General features: G+C 36.5%; 1 protein-coding gene across 1 annotated transcript in view; it reads left to right on the plus strand.

Annotated features, from left to right (window-relative positions):
* The window catches only part of Adamts6 (ADAM metallopeptidase with thrombospondin type 1 motif 6), a 255251-nt gene that overhangs the window by 100582 nt on the left and 130764 nt on the right, over positions 1-23905 (plus strand). The window contains exons 10-11 of the mRNA XM_051172597.1: positions 6347-6493; positions 15670-15811. Of these exons, the coding sequence (XP_051028554.1) occupies positions 6347-6493; positions 15670-15811 (289 nt within the window). The remainder of the gene's footprint in view (positions 1-6346; positions 6494-15669; positions 15812-23905) is intronic.

Raw genomic sequence — 23905 nt, forward strand, 5'->3', positions numbered from 1 at the left:
TGCTAATAGACTAACAATTTCAGGTGCCGTGAACCAAGGAAAGTTGTAATGCAAAAGCTGCAGTGTTGTCCCTGCTTCCCCTCTTTGTAATCAGCGTTACCTTCAACCCCATATGCACCACTCCAGCTTGCCCGGCTTCTCTCTTACAGACATGATAGCAGTGGAAGAGTAAAGATGAACATCTTACAGTAATTTCACTGACTCTTGGAGATCTGGCCTTCAGCTTTGATCAGCTTAAACACTTATATTAAATATCAACCTTGTTTTGTGCACGTTTAGAAAGATTTTATATATTAAATTCTGTTAGGTACTACCCTCGCTGAATATCTTCCTACGTAGATTTATTATCTTGAGTTATCATGCCTGGCAGAAAGGTTACATTAAATTTTTTTAATCACATTAAATACCTTTAGGAAACAGTGCTTTGGTCTTGTGATATTTCATTGTTTTGAAAAGCTGAGTGATCATATTTATTCACTTTTTTCCTTTAGTGGCAGAGTTCAAGAGCATGTGGTTAACACACTATATACATTTCATTAAATGACTGACAGAACTAGGTACCATTATTAACTAATGAAAAGTGAGGCTGATATATTAACATGATTATCTTCAGTTTAAAAATGAAACCTGGTTTGATGAAAAATTTAAACTAGGTACTTTTTAACAAACGGTTTTCAGTTAGTGTACCTATTAATGTGTCTTGTTATGACATTTTTATCCACACTGTAGTTTGCTCTTGTTTGTCCTACCATTACTTCCTTGACATCTCTCTCCTTCCTTGGTTGTGTTCATCTCCTCAAATGATTCTCCTACTTTTACGTCACATATATATGTCATGTCAATATGTATATAAATCTGAATTCTACATATTGAATTTTATGTGAAAACATGATTTTTCAGCAGACTCTACAGGTTATAATGCAGGTTAAATTTATATTCACCCATCTATGTTTACTATTTTTACTATTACAAATCTCCCCAAAATTCTGGTAAAAACTGTGCACCAAAGTAAAGAGTACAGTATGTCTGTCAGATATATTGGGCCAGAAGGCTGATGATGCTCCAACATTGTAGAGAGTTTTGGGTGACTGTTCAGGCAGCAAACTGTCTCTGTCATGTTCTTGTTTTGGAAGCTGCTAACCAGCACTTCTGTCTACTCAGGTTATTAATTTTATTCCTTCTCAAGTCTCTGATTGGGTTGAAGACCAGATAGTTTAGTTTTACAATTAAGCTTAGTTGTTTAGGGGTTAAGATATTTTTAGGTTTAGATAGATATTTTAAGTTGATGAGATATGATAGACATGGATTTACATTCAGAATTTTAGACTCACGAAGATAGAAAAGATGTTTTCTTTAAGGTTGCCAAATACAAATAGCCACAACACTATGAATGTAACATTTATATAATACCTGGTTGTTTCATAGCTCTTTTTGCTGTAGGTAGTTTTTTGTATATGTGTATCCTAATATAAATATAAATAATATAATATATAATATAATATAAATATAAATATAAAATATGTAAAAAATAATAAAAAAGCAAGAATCAAGAGTACATCATATCTTTGTAGTACAAGATGTACTACATTTTTGGCAACTAATTATTCATATAATATAAGATCAATTAAAACAGGGTATTACACATGAGGTGCTTCTTAGATGTCTTAAAAATAAAAATAATCCAATCTATGTTTTGTCATTATATAATTACTATATTGAGAAATTTTTGCTTTGTTAATGTGGTTTCAAATGAAAACATTAGAAAAATAACAATCTATTTATAATATTTTGAAGAAAGCATGTATGTCCATGTCTTGTCACATGTGATAGCCTTCCTCCCAATTGTAGACATATAGTCTAATGAATAGCCTTCATTATGTAATCTGACTCAGACAAGCCACTACCAGGTTTCTGATTAGTGAGGCCATGGGTACACACACTGTCCTCTGACCTCCTCCATATGTGCCTCCTCATATATAAATAAATGTAATAAATAAATAAAATTGCACATTTGGGAGTTTTGTGGCTAGCTGTGAGTTTTTGTCTCGGAACATGGAATATAGTAGTGATAATGGATGTTGAGTTCCTCTGGCATAGAAATAATAGAATTGAGACTAAGCCATATGAACAAGACAGACAAAGTTTCTTGATTAAAACTTTATTCTGAGCCAGCCTACTTAAGTTAAAGGGAGTCAGTACTGATCATATATAACCTGGCAGCTTTTATTATTTTCCTTAACAAACCAAAGTTTTGTATTTGTCAATTAGTCATTCATGGACAGTTTCCAAAGATGCTCTTCTGTGTGCAAGCATTGTGACTTTGTACTTGTTGGGCTAATGGGGTCATTAACATGATTAAGAAACTTCTGAGTGATACCTGGTATCATTATCTTACAAGAATGACCTAACCCTATGATAGGATAAGGGACTTATGTGCTTGAGTTCCTAAGAAAGTACAGAGGTGCCAGAGAAGATAGACAATCATTCCAGTGAATGGATAGGCCAGTAGTTTAGTTAGCCTTCTGTTATTCTATTGGACACATTCTTTCTTTTTTCCTTTCTTTTCTTTCTTTTTTCTTCTTTTTGTAACAAGACTTTATCGAAAAGCTTCCCACTGTGCCCCCAGCAAGGCTGACAATGTCTCCCCCATGTTCCCTTCATACTAAGACCATTAATTCTCTCCAAACAGAAAATCAGCCCGGCTTAGAATAGCCAATAGTTCTTAAAGTTCCTATTAGAACCTTATGACAGGTGGATCTGGGCCCAGGGGTCCTGCTCAAACTATGGCACCAGCCAAGGACAATACGTGCAATAAACTTCGAACCCTTACTCAGATCTAGCCAATGGACAGGACATTCTTCACAGTTGAGTGGAGAGTGGGGTCTGACTTTCACACGAACTCTGGTGCCTCATATTTGACCATGTCCCCTGGATTGGGAGGCCTGATGGCACTCAGAGGAAGGAAAGCAGGCTACCAAGAAGACACTTGATACCCTATGAGCATATACAGGGGGAAGAGATCCCCCTCAGTCACAGTCATAGGGGAGGAGAGTAAGGGGAAAATGGGAGGGAGGGAGGAATAGGAGGATACAAGGGATGGGATAACAATTGAGATGTAATATGAATAAAATAATAAAATATATTTTAAAAAATGAAATACAGAATGAAAAAAAAAAAAAAAAAAGAATTCTTTTCCTGCTGGAAAAAGCCAGCAAAACTCAAAAGAGCTTGGCTCAATAAAGCCCAACATATTTACACTGTGTGACTGTCCAAAGAGAAGTTGGCTGTGGCAGCAAGGAAAGGAAGAGGGTAGCGAGCATGAGCCTTCATAGCAACGAGCTCCTCCCAGAAGTGCAGCTGCCTGTAATCTACCTACCTGGAACAATGCAGGAGTCTTGTAGAGGCACCTGCCTGGCACAAATATGTTGCCGCCTTGGGATCCCTTTCCTCTAACTGGGCTGCCTTTCCTAGCCACAATAAGAGATGTTCCTAGTCCTGCTATAACTTGATGTGCCACGGCAGGTTGATATACATGGGAAGCCTCTCCCCTCTTAAAATTTTTTATTTTTAATTTATCTTACTTTACAACCCAATTGTAGCTCCCTCCCTCATCTCCTTCCTGTCCCACCCTCCATCTCTCTTTCCCCCTCCTCCCCTTCCCGTAGTCCTCAGAAAAGGAGAGCCTTCTTCCCCACCATCTGACCTAGCCTATCAAGTCTCATTAGGACTGCCTGCATCCTCTTCCTCTGTGGGCTGGCATGGCTGCTCTGACAGGGGGAAGTGATCAATGAGTGGGCAGCAGGGCCCATGTCAGAGCTGTGTGTAACAAATCTTAAATGTTCACCATGTTCTCATGAAGAGCCTCGTAATGTGACAGAAAGCTGGAGGCAGCAAAGGGAGTAGACATGGTGTAAACACTGTGGTGGCAAATCTATCATCCTATTTTAGTCATCTATCAAATGGCTATATGTTTTAGTTGATAAAAAAATGTGTTATGAACAGAAATGAACTTGCAGGAGAGTTCTGTGCGGTGGAGTAGAGAGTGGGAGTGGCTTATAGGAGGTAGGTGAGTATTGTCAGTATGTGGTGTGCATATGTGAAATTATAAAACAAATAACTGTAAAATGGGTATGCTTGTAATCCCATCTCTTGGTAGATGGAATGGGAGGATATTGTGTGCGAAGCCAGCTAGAGCTAAACACGGAGAGCCTGTCCTAAGAAACCCAACAAAAGCCAACATGTGTTAATAAAAGTAGCTGTCGAGTTTTTGTAAAATGACCTAGTCAGAGGTTTTATCAAAGTTAGGTGGCACGAATAGTACACTTCTCTGCTGTGTGACCTCTACAGTTAGGGATTTTTCCAAGTTAATGAAGAGCAAGTGAAGCCAGAAGGTTTCCTAAAGGTTTTTCTTTGGTTACATTTCCTTCCTTGTGTTGTTGTTTATGTAACTGTCTTAAGCCCAAGTTGTTGTAGCTTGGTTTAACACAAGGCAGGTCCTCAAATGTACGCATTCTGGTTGGTGGTCTCATGTGTTCTGTGGGCACCAGGCCAGGGACCTGGAGTTTACATCTCCCCCATCTCCTTGTGGTGGCTCATATTAGTGTTAACGGAGGTTGGATGGTCTGTCCAGATAGTAGCACATTTTCCAGGCCACATGGAATCCCTACTTCACAAGAAGTTCAGTGCTGCCCAGGGCACCAGAGCCACATCACACAAATGCTCTTCTGATCCTGACAGAAAATGTTTGCATTTGCCCTTTTTCCTGGCAGCCATGCTGTGTATGCCAAGGCACTGTAGGATTGTATTACGACTGTAGGGAAGACATTTCTTGCTTTTGTAAGACGAGAGAAATATAAGGCTTTTGACTTATAGAAGAGTATATATACGGCTGTTGAGGCTCATTATTGATTCCTTTATACCTACCTGTGCCTACTACATGACACAGTAGACATAAGACTGCAGCTACAAGGAAGTCACTTTAACACTGTCACGTGAGAAAAGAATCATAGGCAGGTTAGTACAGCAGTGTCAGCCTTACACAGAAGGAATAGTAAAGTTTCCTGAATTCTACATTTAAACTACTTGTAGTTGATTGTGTTGGTCCAACTGTGTCTAATTCAACTTGGAACTTTGCCTTCATATTCCTAGAAGATCATTCAAGGAATGATGTATTGATATCAAAATAGAATGTTAAATGTTAGTGTTTGGGGGAAGCTGTTTGTTTCACTGGAGGGCTCTGGGCCCTCTCAGATATTTCTTCTCTTTGTTTATGTTACTTCCTGCACATGGATTAACAGCTCCTCCCTTCTACCCCCATATGTGTGCATGGAACATCCTTTCATCTTACTCATAATGTCCGTCTGATGAGCATCCCGTCGTCCACCTTATATCTTTAATCTCACCTGCCCTATGAAAATGATACGCCTCCTCCGTCAGCAGGGCAAGTATTAGCGTGTGTTGGTGCATTCACCTGTTCTGAACGACCTGCCCAGGCTTGCCTGTAGCAAGGCTCCTTATCTGTTTCGTGCTTCTTAAATTTCCACCATGGCACATCTGTTAGAGTGTAATTCTAGAGGTATAAGTTGATTTTGAAGTCATATTCCATCCAGTCATCTGGCTCCTTGTCTAAAAAGGTATTCTTATGCAGTGAACATATCCTTCTCAGATTTTTTTAATTAACGTGTATTTTGAGTTTACTAGGCTTTAGGACAGAAAAGAAATGGCAAAGAAAGGAAAGCTTTGAAAACATAGAGGCTTTGGCAAAGAAAAGCCACAAGGTTTCAAAATGTATTCTGAAAACACATGGGAATATACATTTGTGTTACATTCTCTCTAACCAATGCTTATAAAAAGGAGAGCTTCTGAGATTGGCCATCACCTGTACCCCCATGAATTGTTGTCTTTTTCTGCAATTCCTCATTTGCACTTAAAACAATAGTGTAAATATTACTAACATGGGTAAATGTGGACTTATGTAAAAAATTGTCGTGATCTTTAATGCGTCGTTCATTTTGCTAAATTTCAGTTTTCTCATCTGTGAAGTACAGATTAGCATACATGCCCTTTTTCTGCTCAACGAGCAGTTCAATCATGTGATATTGATGGCATGTGTGGACATATAAATAGAAAAAGATTTAGACATAGTTGTATCATTGACTTATTGTTTTGTCTCTTTAACATTCATCATACATGATTTTAGAGGACTAGTCTGTCTTGATCAAAGCCAACTATTGATGTAACTAATAAATGACCCGATAAGGAAATAAAAGATTTGTAATGGGCTTGTTGTTTTATTTTTCTCATTTCTTTCTTTCATGTCTCTTCTGTTTCTTCCTTATTAAAACAGTTTTGGTATGAACCATGATGGAATTGGAAATTCTTGTGGGACGAAAGGTCACGAAGCAGCAAAACTTATGGCAGCTCATATTACTGCAAATACCAATCCCTTTTCCTGGTCTGCCTGCAGCAGAGACTATATCACCAGCTTTCTAGAGTAAGTAATCTCTGGAGAGTGAGGATAAATTGTCTAGAAGTAACTCATTGCTGGAAGCCTAATGTACAGTGCTTCAAACTTTGTATGAGGAGTTCTTACAGGGCCCACGCACATTTCAGGCTGCTCACACATGCGTCACTGCATCACTGGGGCACATTTTCCAGGTCTTGTATGGTGACTAGGCTAGAAGTGGGATGAGTACATGAGTGTGATTGATGGAATGAGTGATTAGAATTTTTCAGTAAATTGGAAAGCATTTTCAGACAGAATTTCTATTCATATAATTTAATAAAGAATAAGCCAAACTTTAATTCAGTATTCTAGAATTATGATGTTGGTGAAAAGCTAAATTCCTCAGGAATGCCAAAGAATCTAATAGTAACAAATAAAAGCAACAGCCGTATTAGACAGCCAGGAAGGGAGCATTTTGAAAAAGAATTAGAAGTTCCTCTTTTCCTCTGTTGGGGAGCTTCTTCTTGGTTCTTCAGTGTAAATTCCAAGAATCTGCTTTTAAACATGTTATAAATAGGAGTGATCACAAGTATAAACATGTTTAGGAAAAGAGACTTTTTTCTCATGTCATTTGTGTATGCATTCATATTAGGAACCAGTAGATTTGAATGCTGCTTTCTGTGTGGCTCAAGCATATTAGTTTATCTTTTTAATTTTAAGGGCTTTGAAATTTTAAATGATTTTAAATAATAATGTTTATATAATAGAGGTTTTTATATAACAATGTTCAGTGCTATAATATGAAAATAAATTGATATTTATTAAATATAAACATTATTTTCCTAAGTAACATCAAGGTTGCAATAGTTTATTGCTGTACCATTAGTTTAGCTGTTTTGTGCTAGTTTTTACCTTGGGGAGATGAGATTAAATGCAAAACAGGCATGCACAAAGAGTATTAGAGCAATGGACATTCTTTTTAGAAAGTAGTTTATATTATACTTCATATTATACACAATAGTATTATAAAAGTTTTTAATTAGGATAGCTTATACAGGATAAAGTTATGCCTTAAAATTTTTCTTAGCTAATAATAGCCAGGTCATAAAGCCTGAAAACTTATAATTATGTGGAAAAGAAAATTGAATTGCCCAGCACAGATCTTTGTTCAAAAATCAAAATAAATGTTGAAAATAGACTTTACAGTTTATTAGTACAATCATCCAATTTTGAATTCGTTTCAAAATATTGTTCTGATAACCATATTGTGGATTAACATTTTTAATCTTAGTTAGAAAACATTATAAAATTATACTTGCCTAGTGCCAGATTAGGTGAAGTGCTATAAAAAGACAATAAGGAATTTGTTTGATATATTAGCTAATTTTTACTACAAAGCATGGACAATATCATTTTAAAGATGGTTTTGGATGAACTCATTTACATAAGATGTAAACACTATTGAAGTTCTCCTCTTTGTGAAAACTTGACCAGATCTGAAATTTCTCTCTTGTCTTGGCATTTGTTTTCAGATTAAAATCTTAATCTTTATCATCACAAGGACAAAGTGTATGACACACTTAGTATTTCAATCTTTTTTTTTTTCCCCCCGAGACAGGGTTTCTCTGTGTAGCCTTGGCCATCCTGGACTCACTTTGTAGACCAAGCTGGCCTCGAACTCACCGCGATCCGCCTGCCTCTGCCTCCCAAGTGCTGGGATTAAAGGCGTGTGCCACCACGCCCGGCTGACACACTTAGTATTTGTGTGTATTTTCAATGGCAGTCCTCTTGTTTTTTAAAAGTACAATTTCTTTCCCTCTGTGTTCTGTTTCTGTCCCGTTGGCGATTATGCAGCTTATTAGCTACTACACTCAGCCTAATATTTTTGTGCCTTAGATATGTAATGCATTTTGTGTGTTCTTTTATGTACTAAAATACATACAGAAACGTAGATATATGGGCTACTTTTGAACTTCTGCCAGGTCTTGTGTAGCTGTAACTGTTATGCCAGTTAAGACACTACAAAGGGATTCTCTAGATTGCTAGTAAAATACAACGGAATGACCACTGATTTGGTGAGAGATATAGAACCATCAATAGTTGCATTATAACAGTCAGTTGAATTAATGAAAACAATTAGTCCAAAGGAATTATTTAATCTTCATTGCTTTCCTGTATTTTGTTTATATAAGCAAAATGAGTGTTGACAGGATTCTAATGGGCTTATTTATTCTGTGGTTTATAAAACAGGTTCTTTTGTATAGCCTCATAGAAATGCCTGAAGTTAAAACCACTAGGAAGTGATTAATTGTTAAAATAAGAAAGAAAGAAGGAAAAGAAGGAAGAGAGAGAAAGAAAGAAAGGCTTGGGAGAAAAATCAACTCTCTCTCCTCCTCTAATAATAAACTAACTAAATCTTACTATAACTCGTGCAAGCAATAAAGGATTTTAAACACAAGCCTCATTAAAAAGAACCAGTTTATTGGAGCACAAAGATAAAATAGTAATTAAAATTCTTTGTTCCATTTTCTATGCAATGAGCTTAATTGCTTTAACAACTATGAGTGATGTATCTGCTTCTGTATCTATACTCAAATCCAAAGACATTTTGCATTTTAGTCAATGATTGAGTTTACATCTATGTTTTATAGTTGGCTCAAAAAGGTTCATAGCACTTTATTTTAGATTTCCTTTTCAAGCAAAAGACACCTTGAAAGAAGTAATTGCTAAGGAACTGCCACCCAGTCAACAAAATGCATACCTTAACGATGAGCTTTCTATGAATTATAGAAATCCATTACTCACTGTTTAACTGGAAAAACAGAAACGAAGACATGATCTTAAATGCCACTAGAATACAGTCTCTCATGTCATCTGCAAGATTAGGTGCTATTGATCAATCAGGAGATGGTGTTTACCAACTCCCAATATTTTTTTTCAGATTTCTTAAACTCGGTGATTCAATAAGTGGTTCATGAATCGCCCAGAAGCCGTCCTGATTAAATAATAAAGAACCCATTTCCGTTAAAATGGACGTGTTATGCCAGCTTCTGATGTTTTCCGAAGACGGCTTTGCAGGTAGTGTCTTTCCTATCTGCCTGCGGGACTCACTTATTTACTTATTTAGAGAATATTAAAAAATGAACCTGGTATGAAGGCTTAACTCACTGACTATGGGATAGTTTACCAGGCTGTGAAAAGCAGATAGCTGGAACTTAGGACAGGTTTCCATTCATTCCAGACCACTTAGAATTAGTCCAGAGCAATTTCATACTAAAAGTTATGGGAGCTTTGTGAGTCATCTTTTACCCTACTGAAAGTCTGTAAAATTCCCTGTACTCTCAAGTGGCTATAGCACAATTGCTTGCCATTTCAAGTTACGTACGGAATCTGTTTCACCAAATGGTGGAAGTTGATTGAATGCATTGAATGGCTTAGTTATGGCTGAAGAGCACCTAGGAAGAGGAGTGAGAGAAATGATGTATGGTGCAAGATGGCCACAGCACTCACTCTTGCTCTATAGAAACTGCTTTTGAAGGTGAACACAACTTTATTACACAGAAAACATCCACTTAGGTGGAATTTCCTCTCTCCCCACAATTGTAGTATCCAAGAAATAACCTGGAGAACAGCTTGCCCCTTCAATTTATCTGATATGCTTCGAGACCCTTGCTCTAGCCATGAGTGTCTTTGACAAGTTGTAATTATATGGGGAGTGGGTATAGCGTAAGCCATTAACAGCACAAGATTTACGTATTTGAAAACTCAGGTTAATTATATTCAATCATCCACATTGTACAGTGAATGACAGGAAAAGAAGTTTAGCTTTAGATAACATACTTTCGATTTTTCCTGATTACGTCATTACACTGTTATGTTTAGTTAAAACATTGTTAGTTTCATAAAAAATAATAAAACTACTTATGAGAAGATAGGAGATAAAAGACGTTTAACTTGATGTAAATGATATCAACCTACTTCATGTTTAATTCATATGTATCAGCATACCTTTGTGGAAAAAATGTGGCATTAAATTATACTTCTGTTGTTAAGACATGGTTAAGGTATGTCATAGTTAGGTAGATGACCTTTCAGATTGGCCCACTCTATAGATTCAAGCTCTATTCTTTATAGTCTGTTTAGTAAGAATAAACTTTAAATCTCATTTAGTAATACATCCTCATGTGTTCTGGAAGCAAATATGTCCGAAGGACATATTTTATAAAGACCTATAAACTTTAGTGGGAGACTGAAATGTGGTTCCTGCTCTTGTTTTCAGGGTTGACTCTGGAACTCTGTGATTAAAGGCTCACTAGAATAAAAGTGGGTACATGAAATAACTTTCCATCACAATACAAAGAGTTTTGGGAATACAAATATACTCTGATGTACTATGAATTTTCATAGTCAATGAATATATATATGCTGAAACATATATTTGGCTTCATCTTGGAAGCTTAAATAAAAGTACAGATTATGAGTTTAATAATTATCTGTAATTCTAAGATATTAACTGGGATTAGTATTTTTGTTGAGGAATAAGAACTGTTAGAAAAGTAATTATAGCTTTAATCTTATATATATATTAATACGTTGGACAAATATATTTTAATAGTGAGTTATAGCCTCTTGTGCCTGAAGAGTAATAGTTTTACATATTAAGTTTATTACTGAGTAAAGTTTATGTTTTCTGAATGGAAAAATTTTATGTGCCCCTCTCAAGGAAAAAATCATTTATCTTAATAAGTGCTGTTAATGAGAAAATTCCAGAAAAATGTAAATGGATTCATCACTACTTTTGTTACATGGGTTATATTAGGTTTAGCATAGCAAGAAGTATTGCATCTCCGTTAACCAGATGCAAGATTAAGCCAGAATTGTCTATAGCGTCTGTTTTGTTAGAAGAGCATTATAAAATGTAAGACTGTGTAACTCTTTTATAAAGAGAAATTAGAAATACAAAACATATTGGTGTATGAATTGATAAGTTATGTGATCCAATCTCAAATGGAATATGAAAGAACAGCAGAATACACAGGCTATAAAGGAAGCTGTCTCTCCCAGCTACAATACTGAGCAAAAGAACAAAAATCCCCAAAGAGAACCTGTAGAATGGCTCCTTTTAAATCGGAGTCCCCAAACAGGCAGATGAATAGTGAAGAGGCGCAGTTATTGAGAGGAGTACAGTGCACTGCGCATGACAGCACACTTCTGGACTGCCAGCACTCTGAGTGCTGAGACAGGAAATCAAGGCCACGCTCGTCTACAGAGAGACCTATTCACAAGCAAACACTTAGAATAAAAGCAAAGAGATTGCTGTTGTAAGATCTATTTGGGCGAGGTAGATCATCAGAAGGGGATGGGGCAGTGAAGGACTGTGGGAGAGGAAAGTGAGCAAGAGCAGGAGACGATGACGTATGAAGACACTGCAGTGTAAATGTAGTTTGTTTGATAACTTGAGAATTACGTTAAAGGTATTAATGTAGCGTTTAGGAGATGGCTCAGTGCAGGGGTTCTCAAGCTGGAGGTTGTGACCCTCCTGTGGGGGTTATATAACCCTTGCACAGGGGTCGAATAACAGATGTCCTGCATATCAAATATGTACATTACAATTCATACCAGTAGCAAAATTACAGTTATGAAGTAGTAATGAACCATTTTTGTGGTTGGGTGGGGGGGGTCACTGCAGTATGAGGAGCAGTAAAAGGCTGCAACATTAGGGAGGTTAAGAACCACTGGCTTCTCGGGTAACGTGCTTGGCATTACAAGCATGAGCACTTAAATTTGGGTCCCAGAACGCATGCCAAGGCAGGCACAGCAGAGTGTGTCTATAGGCCCAGAGTGGGCATGTGGAGGGCTGGGGCCAGCTGAGTCCTGGCGGCTTATGGCTAACCAATCTAACTAAACATCCAGCCCAGGTTCAGTAAGAAGCTGTCTAAGGGAGGAAGACATCTGACACTAATCTCTGACCTGTGCACAGCTACAAGAGTGAGTGCACCCTTACACACACTTTCACACATGCTTATACCATAAGGGGTAGAGAGAGAAGCTACTAGTGTAAAGTCAGAAATCAGACACTACCTCACGAACATTTAAAATCAGAAGAGGAATTACTCATGAGAAAAAATTATTAGCATTGAGTTCTCAGAAATTCCTTGGTTAAACATGTGTGCACATGTATGCATGCATACACACACATAAGGGAGAGGGAGGAGAGAGAGAGAGAGAGAGAGAGAGAGAGAGAGAGAGAGAGAGAGAGAGAGAGAGAGAGAGAGAGGGAGAGAGAGAGAGAGAGAGAGGGAGAGAGGAGAGAGAGAGAGAGGGAGAGAGAGAGAGAGAGAGAGAGAGAGAGAGAGAGAGAGAGAGAGAGAGAGAGAGAGAGACAGAGACAGAGAGGGAGAGAGAGGTGTGCATCCCATAGATCCATGTTTTTTTACCTTCTGTGTCTGTATGGTAGTTGAGACTGTTCTTCTTAAAAGTCAATTAATAATAATTATGCTTTATAAATTTTACTTAATTGGAAGTAGCAGAAAAGGCACCAAGAAAGCAGTAGACAAATTTTACTAACATAACATAACAAAACATTTGTAATGCTTAGCCTTGGTTAAGAATTAAAATGTGAACCTGGTGGCACTCAAAGACAGAATAAGCAGGCTACCACGATGAGACTTGATAGCCTATGACCATATAGTGGGGGAGGGATTAGGGTGAAAGTGGGAGGGAGGGAGGAACAAGAGGATACAGGTGATAGGATAACAATTGAGATGTAATCTGAATAAATTAATAAAAAGAAAAAAGAAAAGAAAAGAAGAATTAAAATATGAAAATACACTCAAATACACTCATCAGAGTTTTGCTGTGTTCCCACATGTGGCTGCTAGGAAGACAGCAATGTCTGTGCACACAGTGGGTGTAGGGGGATGGACAGTCTGACCAGCTGCACAGATACATGCTTTACTTGAGGTGAGGTGACTGACAAGCAGAATTCCAAAGGCCTTTGATGATACAGTGTTCAGAAACACAGAGTCATTTTAAAAATAGGCTTTCTTTTATATTTTATCTCATGGAGTGTTTTAATCTTCATGTAAATGTACCGAACCAGGAGAACTGGTCTTATCTAGTTCTTTAATTAACTATTTATCAATACAAAAGAAATAGGTGCACCCAGAGAACTGAAGCAATAATATGCTTTGGGGACCAACTCTCTCAAGAGTTCCCATCTTAGGTCCCAATCGTGCCTGGCACTATTGGCTCTGAAGGCCCTGGTTGTGCTTATCTGATCTAATTTAAAAAAAAAAAGAATCTGAACCATTGGATAGAGGATTATTATACTTCAAAACAAGAATATTAAGTGAAATATTTATTTTTCTTTCTTAATTAAAGGCAATGTTACCATCAGGAAAGACTTTCTTCCTCTATGTTTCTATCTTTAAATTCGCTTCAGAGGTTCATATAGTTGTACCTCTGAATTTTTTACTTTAAATATCTGTACTTCTGAAAGGCCCTCTATAAAATATTTGTTGTTCATTCTGTAGTAGTGCCAGTTAGATAATTATGTCTACATTTTTTGTGTCCTGCTGATAAATATTTATAACCTACAAGGTCTTTTATGTAAATTATTCAATATATAAGTTTTTTCTATTGAGTTACAGTAGTATTTACTTATTTTATAATATACTTAATTATTTCCACAAATATGCGTGTAATTTTATTGTAAGTGAATATGAGACTTATATTTTGAAAAAATTAGAAATTAATCCTCTAATTCAGTCAACCCACAAATATTCTATATTATCAAAACACTCATTTCTTTTACTATTGTACTATTAAATATGACCCCCCCCTTGTCATTAACTTTAATATATATTTGAAATTACTAATAGGTCTTACGTGACTAAAGTTTATCAAAGATAAGCCAGCAGCATCTTAACATAAAACAAAACAAAGCAAGTGTTGAGTAGTGTAAGCCTTGAGCAGTGGCGATTAAATGTCTGTGTCCTGCAGTGTTGTTGTCCCATCATTACTCCCTGTAAAAATTAATGAAGAGGAGCATAAAGCAGAGAAGACAGTCTTGTGTCTCTTTGGTCTGGGTCACCTTAAGAAGAGTACATTCCATGTTTTAAAGATACTAATTTGCTGCTGTGCAAGTATACATTTTATGTAACAAGTTAACGTTTACATTTTAAGAATATAAAAATCTTGCAGGTGAATTTGAAACCCAGTGTTCTGTATGACTCTTTCTTCCCTGTTTGTAAATGAAAATTTGTGCTGTCTTAAATAACAGTTGAGGAACTTCAACTTGTGAAGTTATTTTCCTTTGGCAAAGTGAATGGAAAAGATTTGGGGAAAAAAAGCAAAAGTGCTGGCACAATGGACAGGAATGTTGGAAAAAATTTTTAAGTGTTGGCATAGGAATTCTTTAAAAATTCTAACTCACATGTGAAATGAAAGTAAAAAAGCATCTGTCCTATTTTATGTGGACTGAATAAATAAAATGAACAATTATATTTAGCAAAGACTAAAGCTCTTTAAACTAAGGTATTCTGTCTGGCTTTTGGCAACCTTTATGTTATTTGTTCCACTGAATTAAAAGACTGTGTTTTAGTGAAGGCATACTTTGTAAAGCAGAAATTATGCAGAAAGGAGAACATTCTTTTTTTCTAGTTCTGATGACCATAGATGAAATATAAAATATCTGAAAGACTAAACACTTGTAGTGTGTGTGAGGGAGAACTTTGGACGTTAGCCTCACCAGGCCTTCACCCATTACCTAGTGACATGTCTTACCCCAGCACCTTGTGTTCTAAGGGTGAAGTAAACAGATTAAGCCTTTACGATTGCAGCTATACTTATTTTTGTTTAATTTTCCACAATTCATGTTTTTAATTCTACTACCAGATGTGGTTATATTTTCAATGAAAACAAACAAGACACTTAGAGCAATATGAAATCCTGTTTTGATTCCCCCAGAACTAGTTTAAACTCTTTTAAAGGCCAACATGACATTTTCAGATTGTTGTTTGAGATGCTTCCACTGTGTTTTGGGGCTGGAGAAAAAGAATTTGGAACTCTCATTCAGGTGTCTATTTTGTTGTGTGATTATTAGTTGAATGTGTTGTTGTTCGTGTATCAAATTATTAAAGCAAAGATCTCAACGCATCGTTTCACAATTGTGAAATAGTTTACATAGCACCTAATTTCCTTTGGTCCTTTATGTTGAACAGTTCAGGCCGTGGCACTTGCCTTGATAACGAGCCTCCCAAGCGTGACTTTCTCTATCCAGCTGTGGCCCCAGGTCAGGTGTATGATGCTGATGAGCAGTGTCGTTTCCAGTATGGAGCCACGTCCCGCCAATGCAAATACGGGGTAAGAGGTCGTAATCCTTATGCTCAGCCATTTGTAAATGTTCTCTTATGACATATGTGCAGGTGGAAGGATGATGAACGTAGTTTGCCTTTGAAGCATTATTAATTTACATAATATTTTAACACTGATTTTTTTCTGATATCATATGTATAATATCTATTTTAAGTATTTGAATAATACTAAACTAATATGACTCACATTTTTGTTAAGGACACAAACAGAATTTGAGTAAATGCCATGCATTTATTTTTTTAAAATCTTGAGCTCATGATGCTAATTTTACTTTGTTCTTAAAAATATTGTAATTTTAAGAGACCTCTCAACTGCCTCTTCCTGGCACTCTTATAATTGTGCTAAAGGGAATTTTTCACTGGCTTCTTGCCTTTACCTTAATTCATTCTAGCTAGTACTGAGTCATTCCAAGCTGCTTCACGCACTGCCCACTTTCCAATACAACAGTCATGAAGGAACAAGGTGACATTGGCCCAAATAATGAGAAAAAAGGAAATAGTCTTGGGGAAAAATGTAGACATCATGATTTTCTTCATGTTTGCTTTAGAAAGTCACAGTACCATATTAGAAATAATTAAGATGTTCTTTTTAAATTTTATAAATATTTTGGTATCTAAAATAGGAATGTATGTAATGAAATAGGATTCTAAAATGATAATCTATGTGCCAAAAAATATTTAGGCTTAAAAAGAAATCTAAAGGCTTGGTTCTTGTTGTGGGGCATACGGATAGTCCAGTTCCTAAAAACAGATAACAATACAAGGAGCTAATTTTACCATAGGTATAATTAGACTGTACACTCACTGTATTTTACCAGTTACTCCCCCCAGACATGGAGCAATAGGAAGCAGTTAAAAAATTCTCTTGGGAGGAAAAATCTCTCAGGCGAAAAATATTTTGTTATTCTTTATAGATTTTGGCAGTACTTCCAAGATTGTGTATGGTTATCTGGTTATGTTGAGCCCCCTGTAAAAGTTTGATTTTTTTCCCCCTGTTTCTTTGTAACGTCTTAGTTTTGAATGGATCTAGTTCCTTTTATTCTTAGGGTTTTTCCTAAAAGAAAAATCACTCAAACATTAATCACAGTCACTACATGTACTCAGTGATCAAATGAGATGGGAGATGCTTTGCAACACCAATCTCAGTGTGCCTCATTTTTGTACTAGCTAATGAGATTGCCTCATTTTACTTTTTTTTGGAAGCTATGTTTGAACTCCATCCATAAACTTCTATGGTAGATGATAATAATAATAATTTACAATTAAATAATAATATTATTAGACATAATAATATTATACTTATGAGATTTAAAGATATATCTTTTTGAAAAACAAATTAATTTAAAATTTGATTTGATTCTTCTCACTTAATCTGGAAATCTCATTCATTCCAAGCTGATAGAAATGAGATAAATACTAATTTTGAAACTGCATTTTTTGCTTTTTTTATTCTTTCTGTGTTGTACTTATATAAATTTCTGTAACCAAAATAAATCAGAAAGTTTAGTGAAAGCATTAGCATTTATAGACATAGTTTCTTATATTTTGTTATAAGCCCTGGTTACTTTGTTTTGTAGCAAAATACTGGTTTCATTAATACATATATTATATAGATTTCTTATAATCTTTTTATGTTCCATTATAAACTTCCAGTTAGAATTCTTGATCTCTGATAGATTTGTGCATTCCAAGATTAAAAGCTTTATAAAGACTTGAGTCTGTCACCTGTGTTGCTTCTATGTATTGTAATTCTGTCAATAAGATAAAGATTGTAGATGTATTTTGTTTTAGAGAACACTTGCTCAGTTTTCACTAGATGATGTCTCATTCCTGAAGCACCATTCTCAAAACTCTTCATCTTATCCCTGCCTTTTGGGAGAGAAGTAATCTCTGAAGTTACTGTTTGGGGACATACATTCTCAAATGTCTGAAAATAGAAATAGTGAAGTCTTAGAATATAGGATGATGACATTTCTTACCACCACGACCACCACCACGACCACCACCACCACCACCATCGATAGCATCTCATGTAGCTCAGGCTGGCCTTCAACTTGCTATGTAGTTATGGATGACCCTGAACTTCTCCTTAGTCTTCTCCCTGCTCCTCTCAATTACTGGGATGATAGATATCTGGCATCATACTCAGTTTATGTGGTGCTGGGGCCAAATTCAGGGTCATGTGTAGACCAAGTAGATGCTCTGCTAACTACGCTTCAGTCTTATTTTCTGTTATTAAAAACAGTTAGGGGGCCAGCTAAATGTTTGATTCAGTGAGTAAAGGCGCTTACTGCCAAACCTGAGGACGTGGGTTTAATCTGGAACCTGCATGGTGAGAATTTACTCCTGTCTGGCCTGTGTGTGTGTGTGTGTGTGTGTGTGTGTGTGTGTGTGTGTGTGTGTGTGTAAGATAAGATGCAAGTACAGAAGTGCAGAATATAAAGTTAGGTCATTATTGTATTACTTTTATATATCTGCCAACTCTGACTCTAAGGATGCCTTAGGTGCTTCTTAGCAAAAGGACAATACAAATAAAACAACAGAACCACTGTCTCCAGAAAAAAAAATTTTGCTGATATACATATTTTTTCAAGACAGAGTTTCTCTGTGTAACAGCTCTGGCTGTCCTGGAACTCCATCTGTAGTCCAGGCTGGCTTCAAACTCACAGAGATACGCCTGCCTCTGCCTCCCAAGTGCTGGGATTAAAGATATGCACAACCACTGCCTGGCTTGGGACATAATATTTTTAAGAGAGTATTTTAAATAAAAAATATGTTCACTGTTCAATATTACCTATAATGACAAGTTGACCATCAGTAAATTTGACTCATTCTTGAAGTGAGCAACACCCAAATTGTCTTATAAACTTCAGATAGCAAGAACATATGACAAGATTCCATGGACCTTTCATTTGCTGGGCACATGGTAGATATTCAATACATGTTCCCATTTCTTCTTGGAATATTTGTCATTTGTGGTTCTGTTTGAGAACAGCTGCTACAATAGTAGAAGGTGAACTTTTTGTGCTTTGAGAGCACAGGAAGATTCTAAGTTACATATTTACTCAACTTCACCTTTCACTCGATGCAAGAGGAATTTCTCTTGAGACAGGCCTGCTCTTTGATCATTCTCTACACAAAAATTCCTCCCCCTAATTCTGAGTCACACTGTGTTATTAAATTTCATTTATTATTTTGTTTATCTGATTACTTGTTAGTTAAATGATGCCTTCCTTGATTACTTTATCTAAACTTATTCATGTTTTGGTTTTTTGGGTATTGTTTTGTTTTGAGACAGGATATCTCTGTATAAACTTGGCTATTCTGGACTCACTTTGTAAAAAACCAGGCTGGCCTTGAACTCATAGAGCTTTGCTTGCCTCTGCCTCCTTAAGTGCTGGGATTATAGGTGTACACCATCGCACCTGGCTACTTATTCATGTATAGACATTCACATGCATAAATCCTATAATATTTCCTTGCTTATTTCTTATTAGTATTTATTACTTTCTAATATAATATTTATTTTCATTTTGTTTACTGCTGCCTACCCTGCTGGAATCTGCATAACTTGCATTCATAACAGTTCCCAGCTCATTTTAGAGGCTTATAACAACATTCTTGGCCAGCTATGCATTTCTCCCATACTGTGGGACTTAGGTTCAATAAGGAAGCAGCTGTTTACCCTCAGAAAAATTATGCCATGTAACACCGAGAGCCTGTCTTGCCTGGCAAGTTACTATTGCTAGCTGACTGGGTTCTTAACTGGGCTCATGTCTCTCGGTGATTTTGGATGAGTTTTCTACTTACCACCCCCAATAACTTGTGTAGCATCTTCGAGCACTGTGGGTGCTAGCCAGCAGGGAGACTTCCAGCTTAGTTCCAGCTTGATTTCTCTGTGTTCTGTATCCAGAATGTTTGTTGTCTTCAGTAACAGGGTCTTACTGTCTACAGACTACAGTTTTTAATGCTTTTATACCTTATTCCTTTTGCTTATTATTTTATCACTACAAATTAAGATTCAAGTAACTATCACTCTGTCATTAAGAATCATTCATATAAATGCAAGTGACTTTATTAGTAGTTTAAAAATATTGTTGGCTATCTGAATAACTTTTAAAAAATAGATGCAGAGAAATTGGAAGATAGTATTACTGAAATAGTAAAAGGTATATTGAGAAATAAATATAAGAAAAGTTTACGAAAATTTTTTTGTTTTGCTTTGTACTTTACTTTTAAAGATAAATGCTATTTTTTATTCTCTACAAAACAGTTTCAAAACTCACAGTAATCTTTGACTTCTAAAGCAGAAGGTTTATAGATTAAGTTTTAAGGTATTAAATATGTAATGGTTGTATTGAGAGAAATAGAGTTGTTTCTTTAGATATCTTAAGATAGTATGAAATATTGTAGTATCTCGATGGTCTCTGGAATCCAAACATATATGTTTACTTGACATATAATTATTGGAAGGTTGCTGTGATATTTATATTTCCCAAGTTCAAAGAAAAACCCCAGTTTTAGAGTGCTATGTAAGCTAAAGGCCAGTGCTTTTTACATTCACTATGGGTCTTCCTGGTCTCCTTTCACTTGTATAACCATTTAGTTACCTTTAAAAGCCCTCCAAATTAGTGATTATTTAAGTAGAAGTTGTAAATCTTGTTTGTTTGTTTGTTTGATTCCCTCTGGAATCTCTTTCATTTGTATTACCTACTTAGTGGGCTTAAGCTCTTTAGGAGCTAAGTGGGGATGCATTAACCCTTTTTCTTTAGCTCCCTAGACCTAGGCTAGGCCATAGGGTTAGCACATGTAGGTTTTCAATTTCTTTTTGTTGATGATCCTTACTGACTTCTCAGGGCTTTGCTCCATTCCTTGACTATCTTTCTTTCAAACAGATGTTGAGAATGCTACTGAAAGGACAAAGATGACACTGAGACTGTTGTACAATTACTACCAAGGACCCAACATAGAATAAAGGTTAAGGTTTCCCTCAAACTGGAAAATTATTCATTATCTTAGATTATGATTTCAAGGTAGCAGGCAAGCTTTCTCATAATTAGAGAAAGCCCATGAGACCTATAAAGACCTACAGGACAACTTGAAAATTCCATAGAAAGAGCTTCCTTCATCGGTACATAGCTTGATAGCTTTATTTCTAGAACCTAGATTCTACTGAAGTCATGGGTGTAGGTGAAAAAACAGTGGAAAGACACACGTTTTTATATTAATGTTTAATGATAAGCTTACTGAGTTAACTGCAGAGGGCTGTGGGATGGGCAGTAGCCACATTACCACTCACCTTATGTTAATTTTTAAAAAACAGGTTGTTAAGTGAGTTCAAGCCTCAGTTTTTATTGAAGTGATCTCTATTGCATGCAATGCCCTTACAGACCTTCATCTGTAGGAAGGACCTGCAGTGCGAAGCATGGCTTAGACACCCAAGGACTAGCAGATTGGGATGCTGGGGGTGGTGGTGGCGAATACCAGCAGGGTTTAGTTGAGCAAATGTTTTTTTGGGAGAAAGATAACTTGCTTGGGAAACCTGGAGCACTAGCTTGTACCTCACAAGAGAACAAAGCAAAACTCTTGTATCAACTACCTGATACAGAGCAAATAGATCAGTTCTGAGTGAACACCTCAGAGTATGTGACAGAAGCAAATGCGTTTGACTGCACTTCTATAACTCAGAAGCTGTGGCATGAGGGCAGATAGAAATACAGTCACTGAAGAGGACTGAATATGAGTAATAACAATATAGGCAAATTGCCCAAATTGAAGCCAACCACCATTGTATCAAAAGAAAGAAATCTGAAAACTTTGACAGAGAGGTAAGAGACGTGTGGTTAAGAAGATCCAATTTACGCTGAATAGGCATAGCCAGGGGTAAGACAGAGATGTGTTAAGGAAACCAGGATCAAAGAAAGGTACAAATTCTCAGCACGAATCTGAAGTAGATTAAAAAAGCAAAACAAACAACAGTTACAGTAGAGAAATAGCACTTTAATAAATCTCCAAATTCTTGGAAGCAATAAAAATGACTTTCAAAATACAGCATTAGACTGAAGAGAATTAATAATATCTTCAAATGCTGAGGTACCATTAATGCGAGCTTAGAAGTGTATATTCAGTTAAAGTGCTTAAAATGAGGATAAATCACATATGTGTTCAGAAAATAAAGAAAGCAATTATTTATTTAGATAATTAATTAAGGAACTATGTCAAAAAAGAAATTGGATTCACAGTACGGACAAGCACACAAATACATCTAAACAAACATTTGCTAACACCTTACAGACAGTCAGTATTGGACAACCTTTCAGGGGTTCGTAGACAAGAACATTTTCTCTCCCAAAATCAGCAGAGTAAGACTGGGTTGTCAACTTTAATTTTTGTCAAACGAACAGTTTGCAAGTCATGCTTTAAGCACACAGATTCTGCCTCCTGCCTTTTAGTCTCTGATTTACATCAATGAAGAAAAAAGAATAAAACTTTAGAAATGATGATGGTCCATTAAAATAGAAAATGGTGTCAGGCCTAGAGAGATGGCTCAGTAGTGAAGGGAAGTGGCAGCTCTTTAGAGAACCCAGATTTCTATTCCAGCACCTACACAAGAGGCTCACAACGGTCTGGAACACTAGTTTCTATGGATCTGATGCCCTTTTCTGGCCTCCCTGGGCACCGTGCTTGCAAGCAGTGCATTAGATATACTTGTAGGAAAGAAAGTGCCACGGCAATACTGACATACTGATATTTTTCCTTTAGTTTTATCAGAGAAATTAAATACATCAGTTTGCCTGGTGCCTGTGAGTTTATGTGAAAGCCTTTATTCATTATGCTAGTAGTATGTCTGATGTGTGGTAGATTCTCAATAAAAAATATTTACAAATGGAAGGGAACTATTGCTGTCACTATTTTTTTTATTACCAGGCAATCTTCCTTCTGCTTGTAGTTGACCCCCTGAAATTAAAGGTTCCACCTCAAATTTTCACTCTTGTGTACTGTGACTCACTATAAATGTTACTTAGAGACGCTGTTGATAATTTCTTTCTCTTTCCTTAAACTTGAGGACTAGCAGAGTACCAGACTTCCCTGAGTCTTCCCAAAGTGAAATTTAAGATACTAGAGGAAACCCTAGCACAGAGGCAATGATTTATTCGCCCAGAGAAGTCATGAAACTAATGTAATAAACTTGAACTTCTGTCAGGAATGATGAACACGTGCAAGAAAAGTGTAGATCCAGGGCTGAGCTGAGGGGAAATCATTATCTCCATCCACTCACTGTACCTGTCACTAAGTATTTCATTTAGGAAAAGTAATTTGACACGTATGATGTTTGTTATATATAAATTTCTCAAGAGATACAAAACCTTCAGCCTGCAGTTAACTTCTTTACAGCTTAAAAGCTCCAGAAATGAGTATTCATGTGTAAAGGAAACTGGTCTATCTAAGTATGTTTCCCATATTCTAGAACTTCTTACTCAAGATGAAATGCCAGTTGTGTATTGTGCTGGTAAAGTGTCCAGTGATGTCTGTGACTACTGTAACGGTTCAGCTGGAGTTCCCAGTGTTGTTCTGCAGTCTTTGCTTCACGTAGTCATGTGTGTTAAGTCAATCCCCAAGCAAAATGACAATCTTCAGGAAGCCACTACGGCAACAAGCTCCTGTTAGCTGCAGAAATCAGTCTTTCAAACACTGAAGAAAGCTGTATTGTCATTCTTGACATCACAACTATGAAGAAAATTATCTTAGTAATCTGCTGCTTTGGGTAGAGATTTTCAAAGGTGCTTTTAGAAAATAATGTTTCTATAACTCAAGTAAATCCTATGTTTTACTAATGGATGCTCTGAGCATTGTTTTCTTCCATACTAATGAAAGGTCTATATACTATTATGAAGAGCTTCCCATCAGTATTAAACAATAAGACTCCCTTTATCTGCTAAAACAAGAGTTAGACCAACTTTAAATGATCCTGCTACATAAGTTACGTAGCCCCTGGAAGACCTCCACCCTATGCTCTCTATCAACAGCAGCAAGTGATAATGAGAGACTGAGTGTGAGCTAGGCAGCAAACGCACACGGCTTT

The sequence above is a fragment of the Acomys russatus genome, chromosome 30 (assembly GCF_903995435.1).
Source record: "Acomys russatus chromosome 30, mAcoRus1.1, whole genome shotgun sequence".
Lineage (NCBI taxonomy): Eukaryota > Metazoa > Chordata > Mammalia > Rodentia > Muridae > Acomys > Acomys russatus.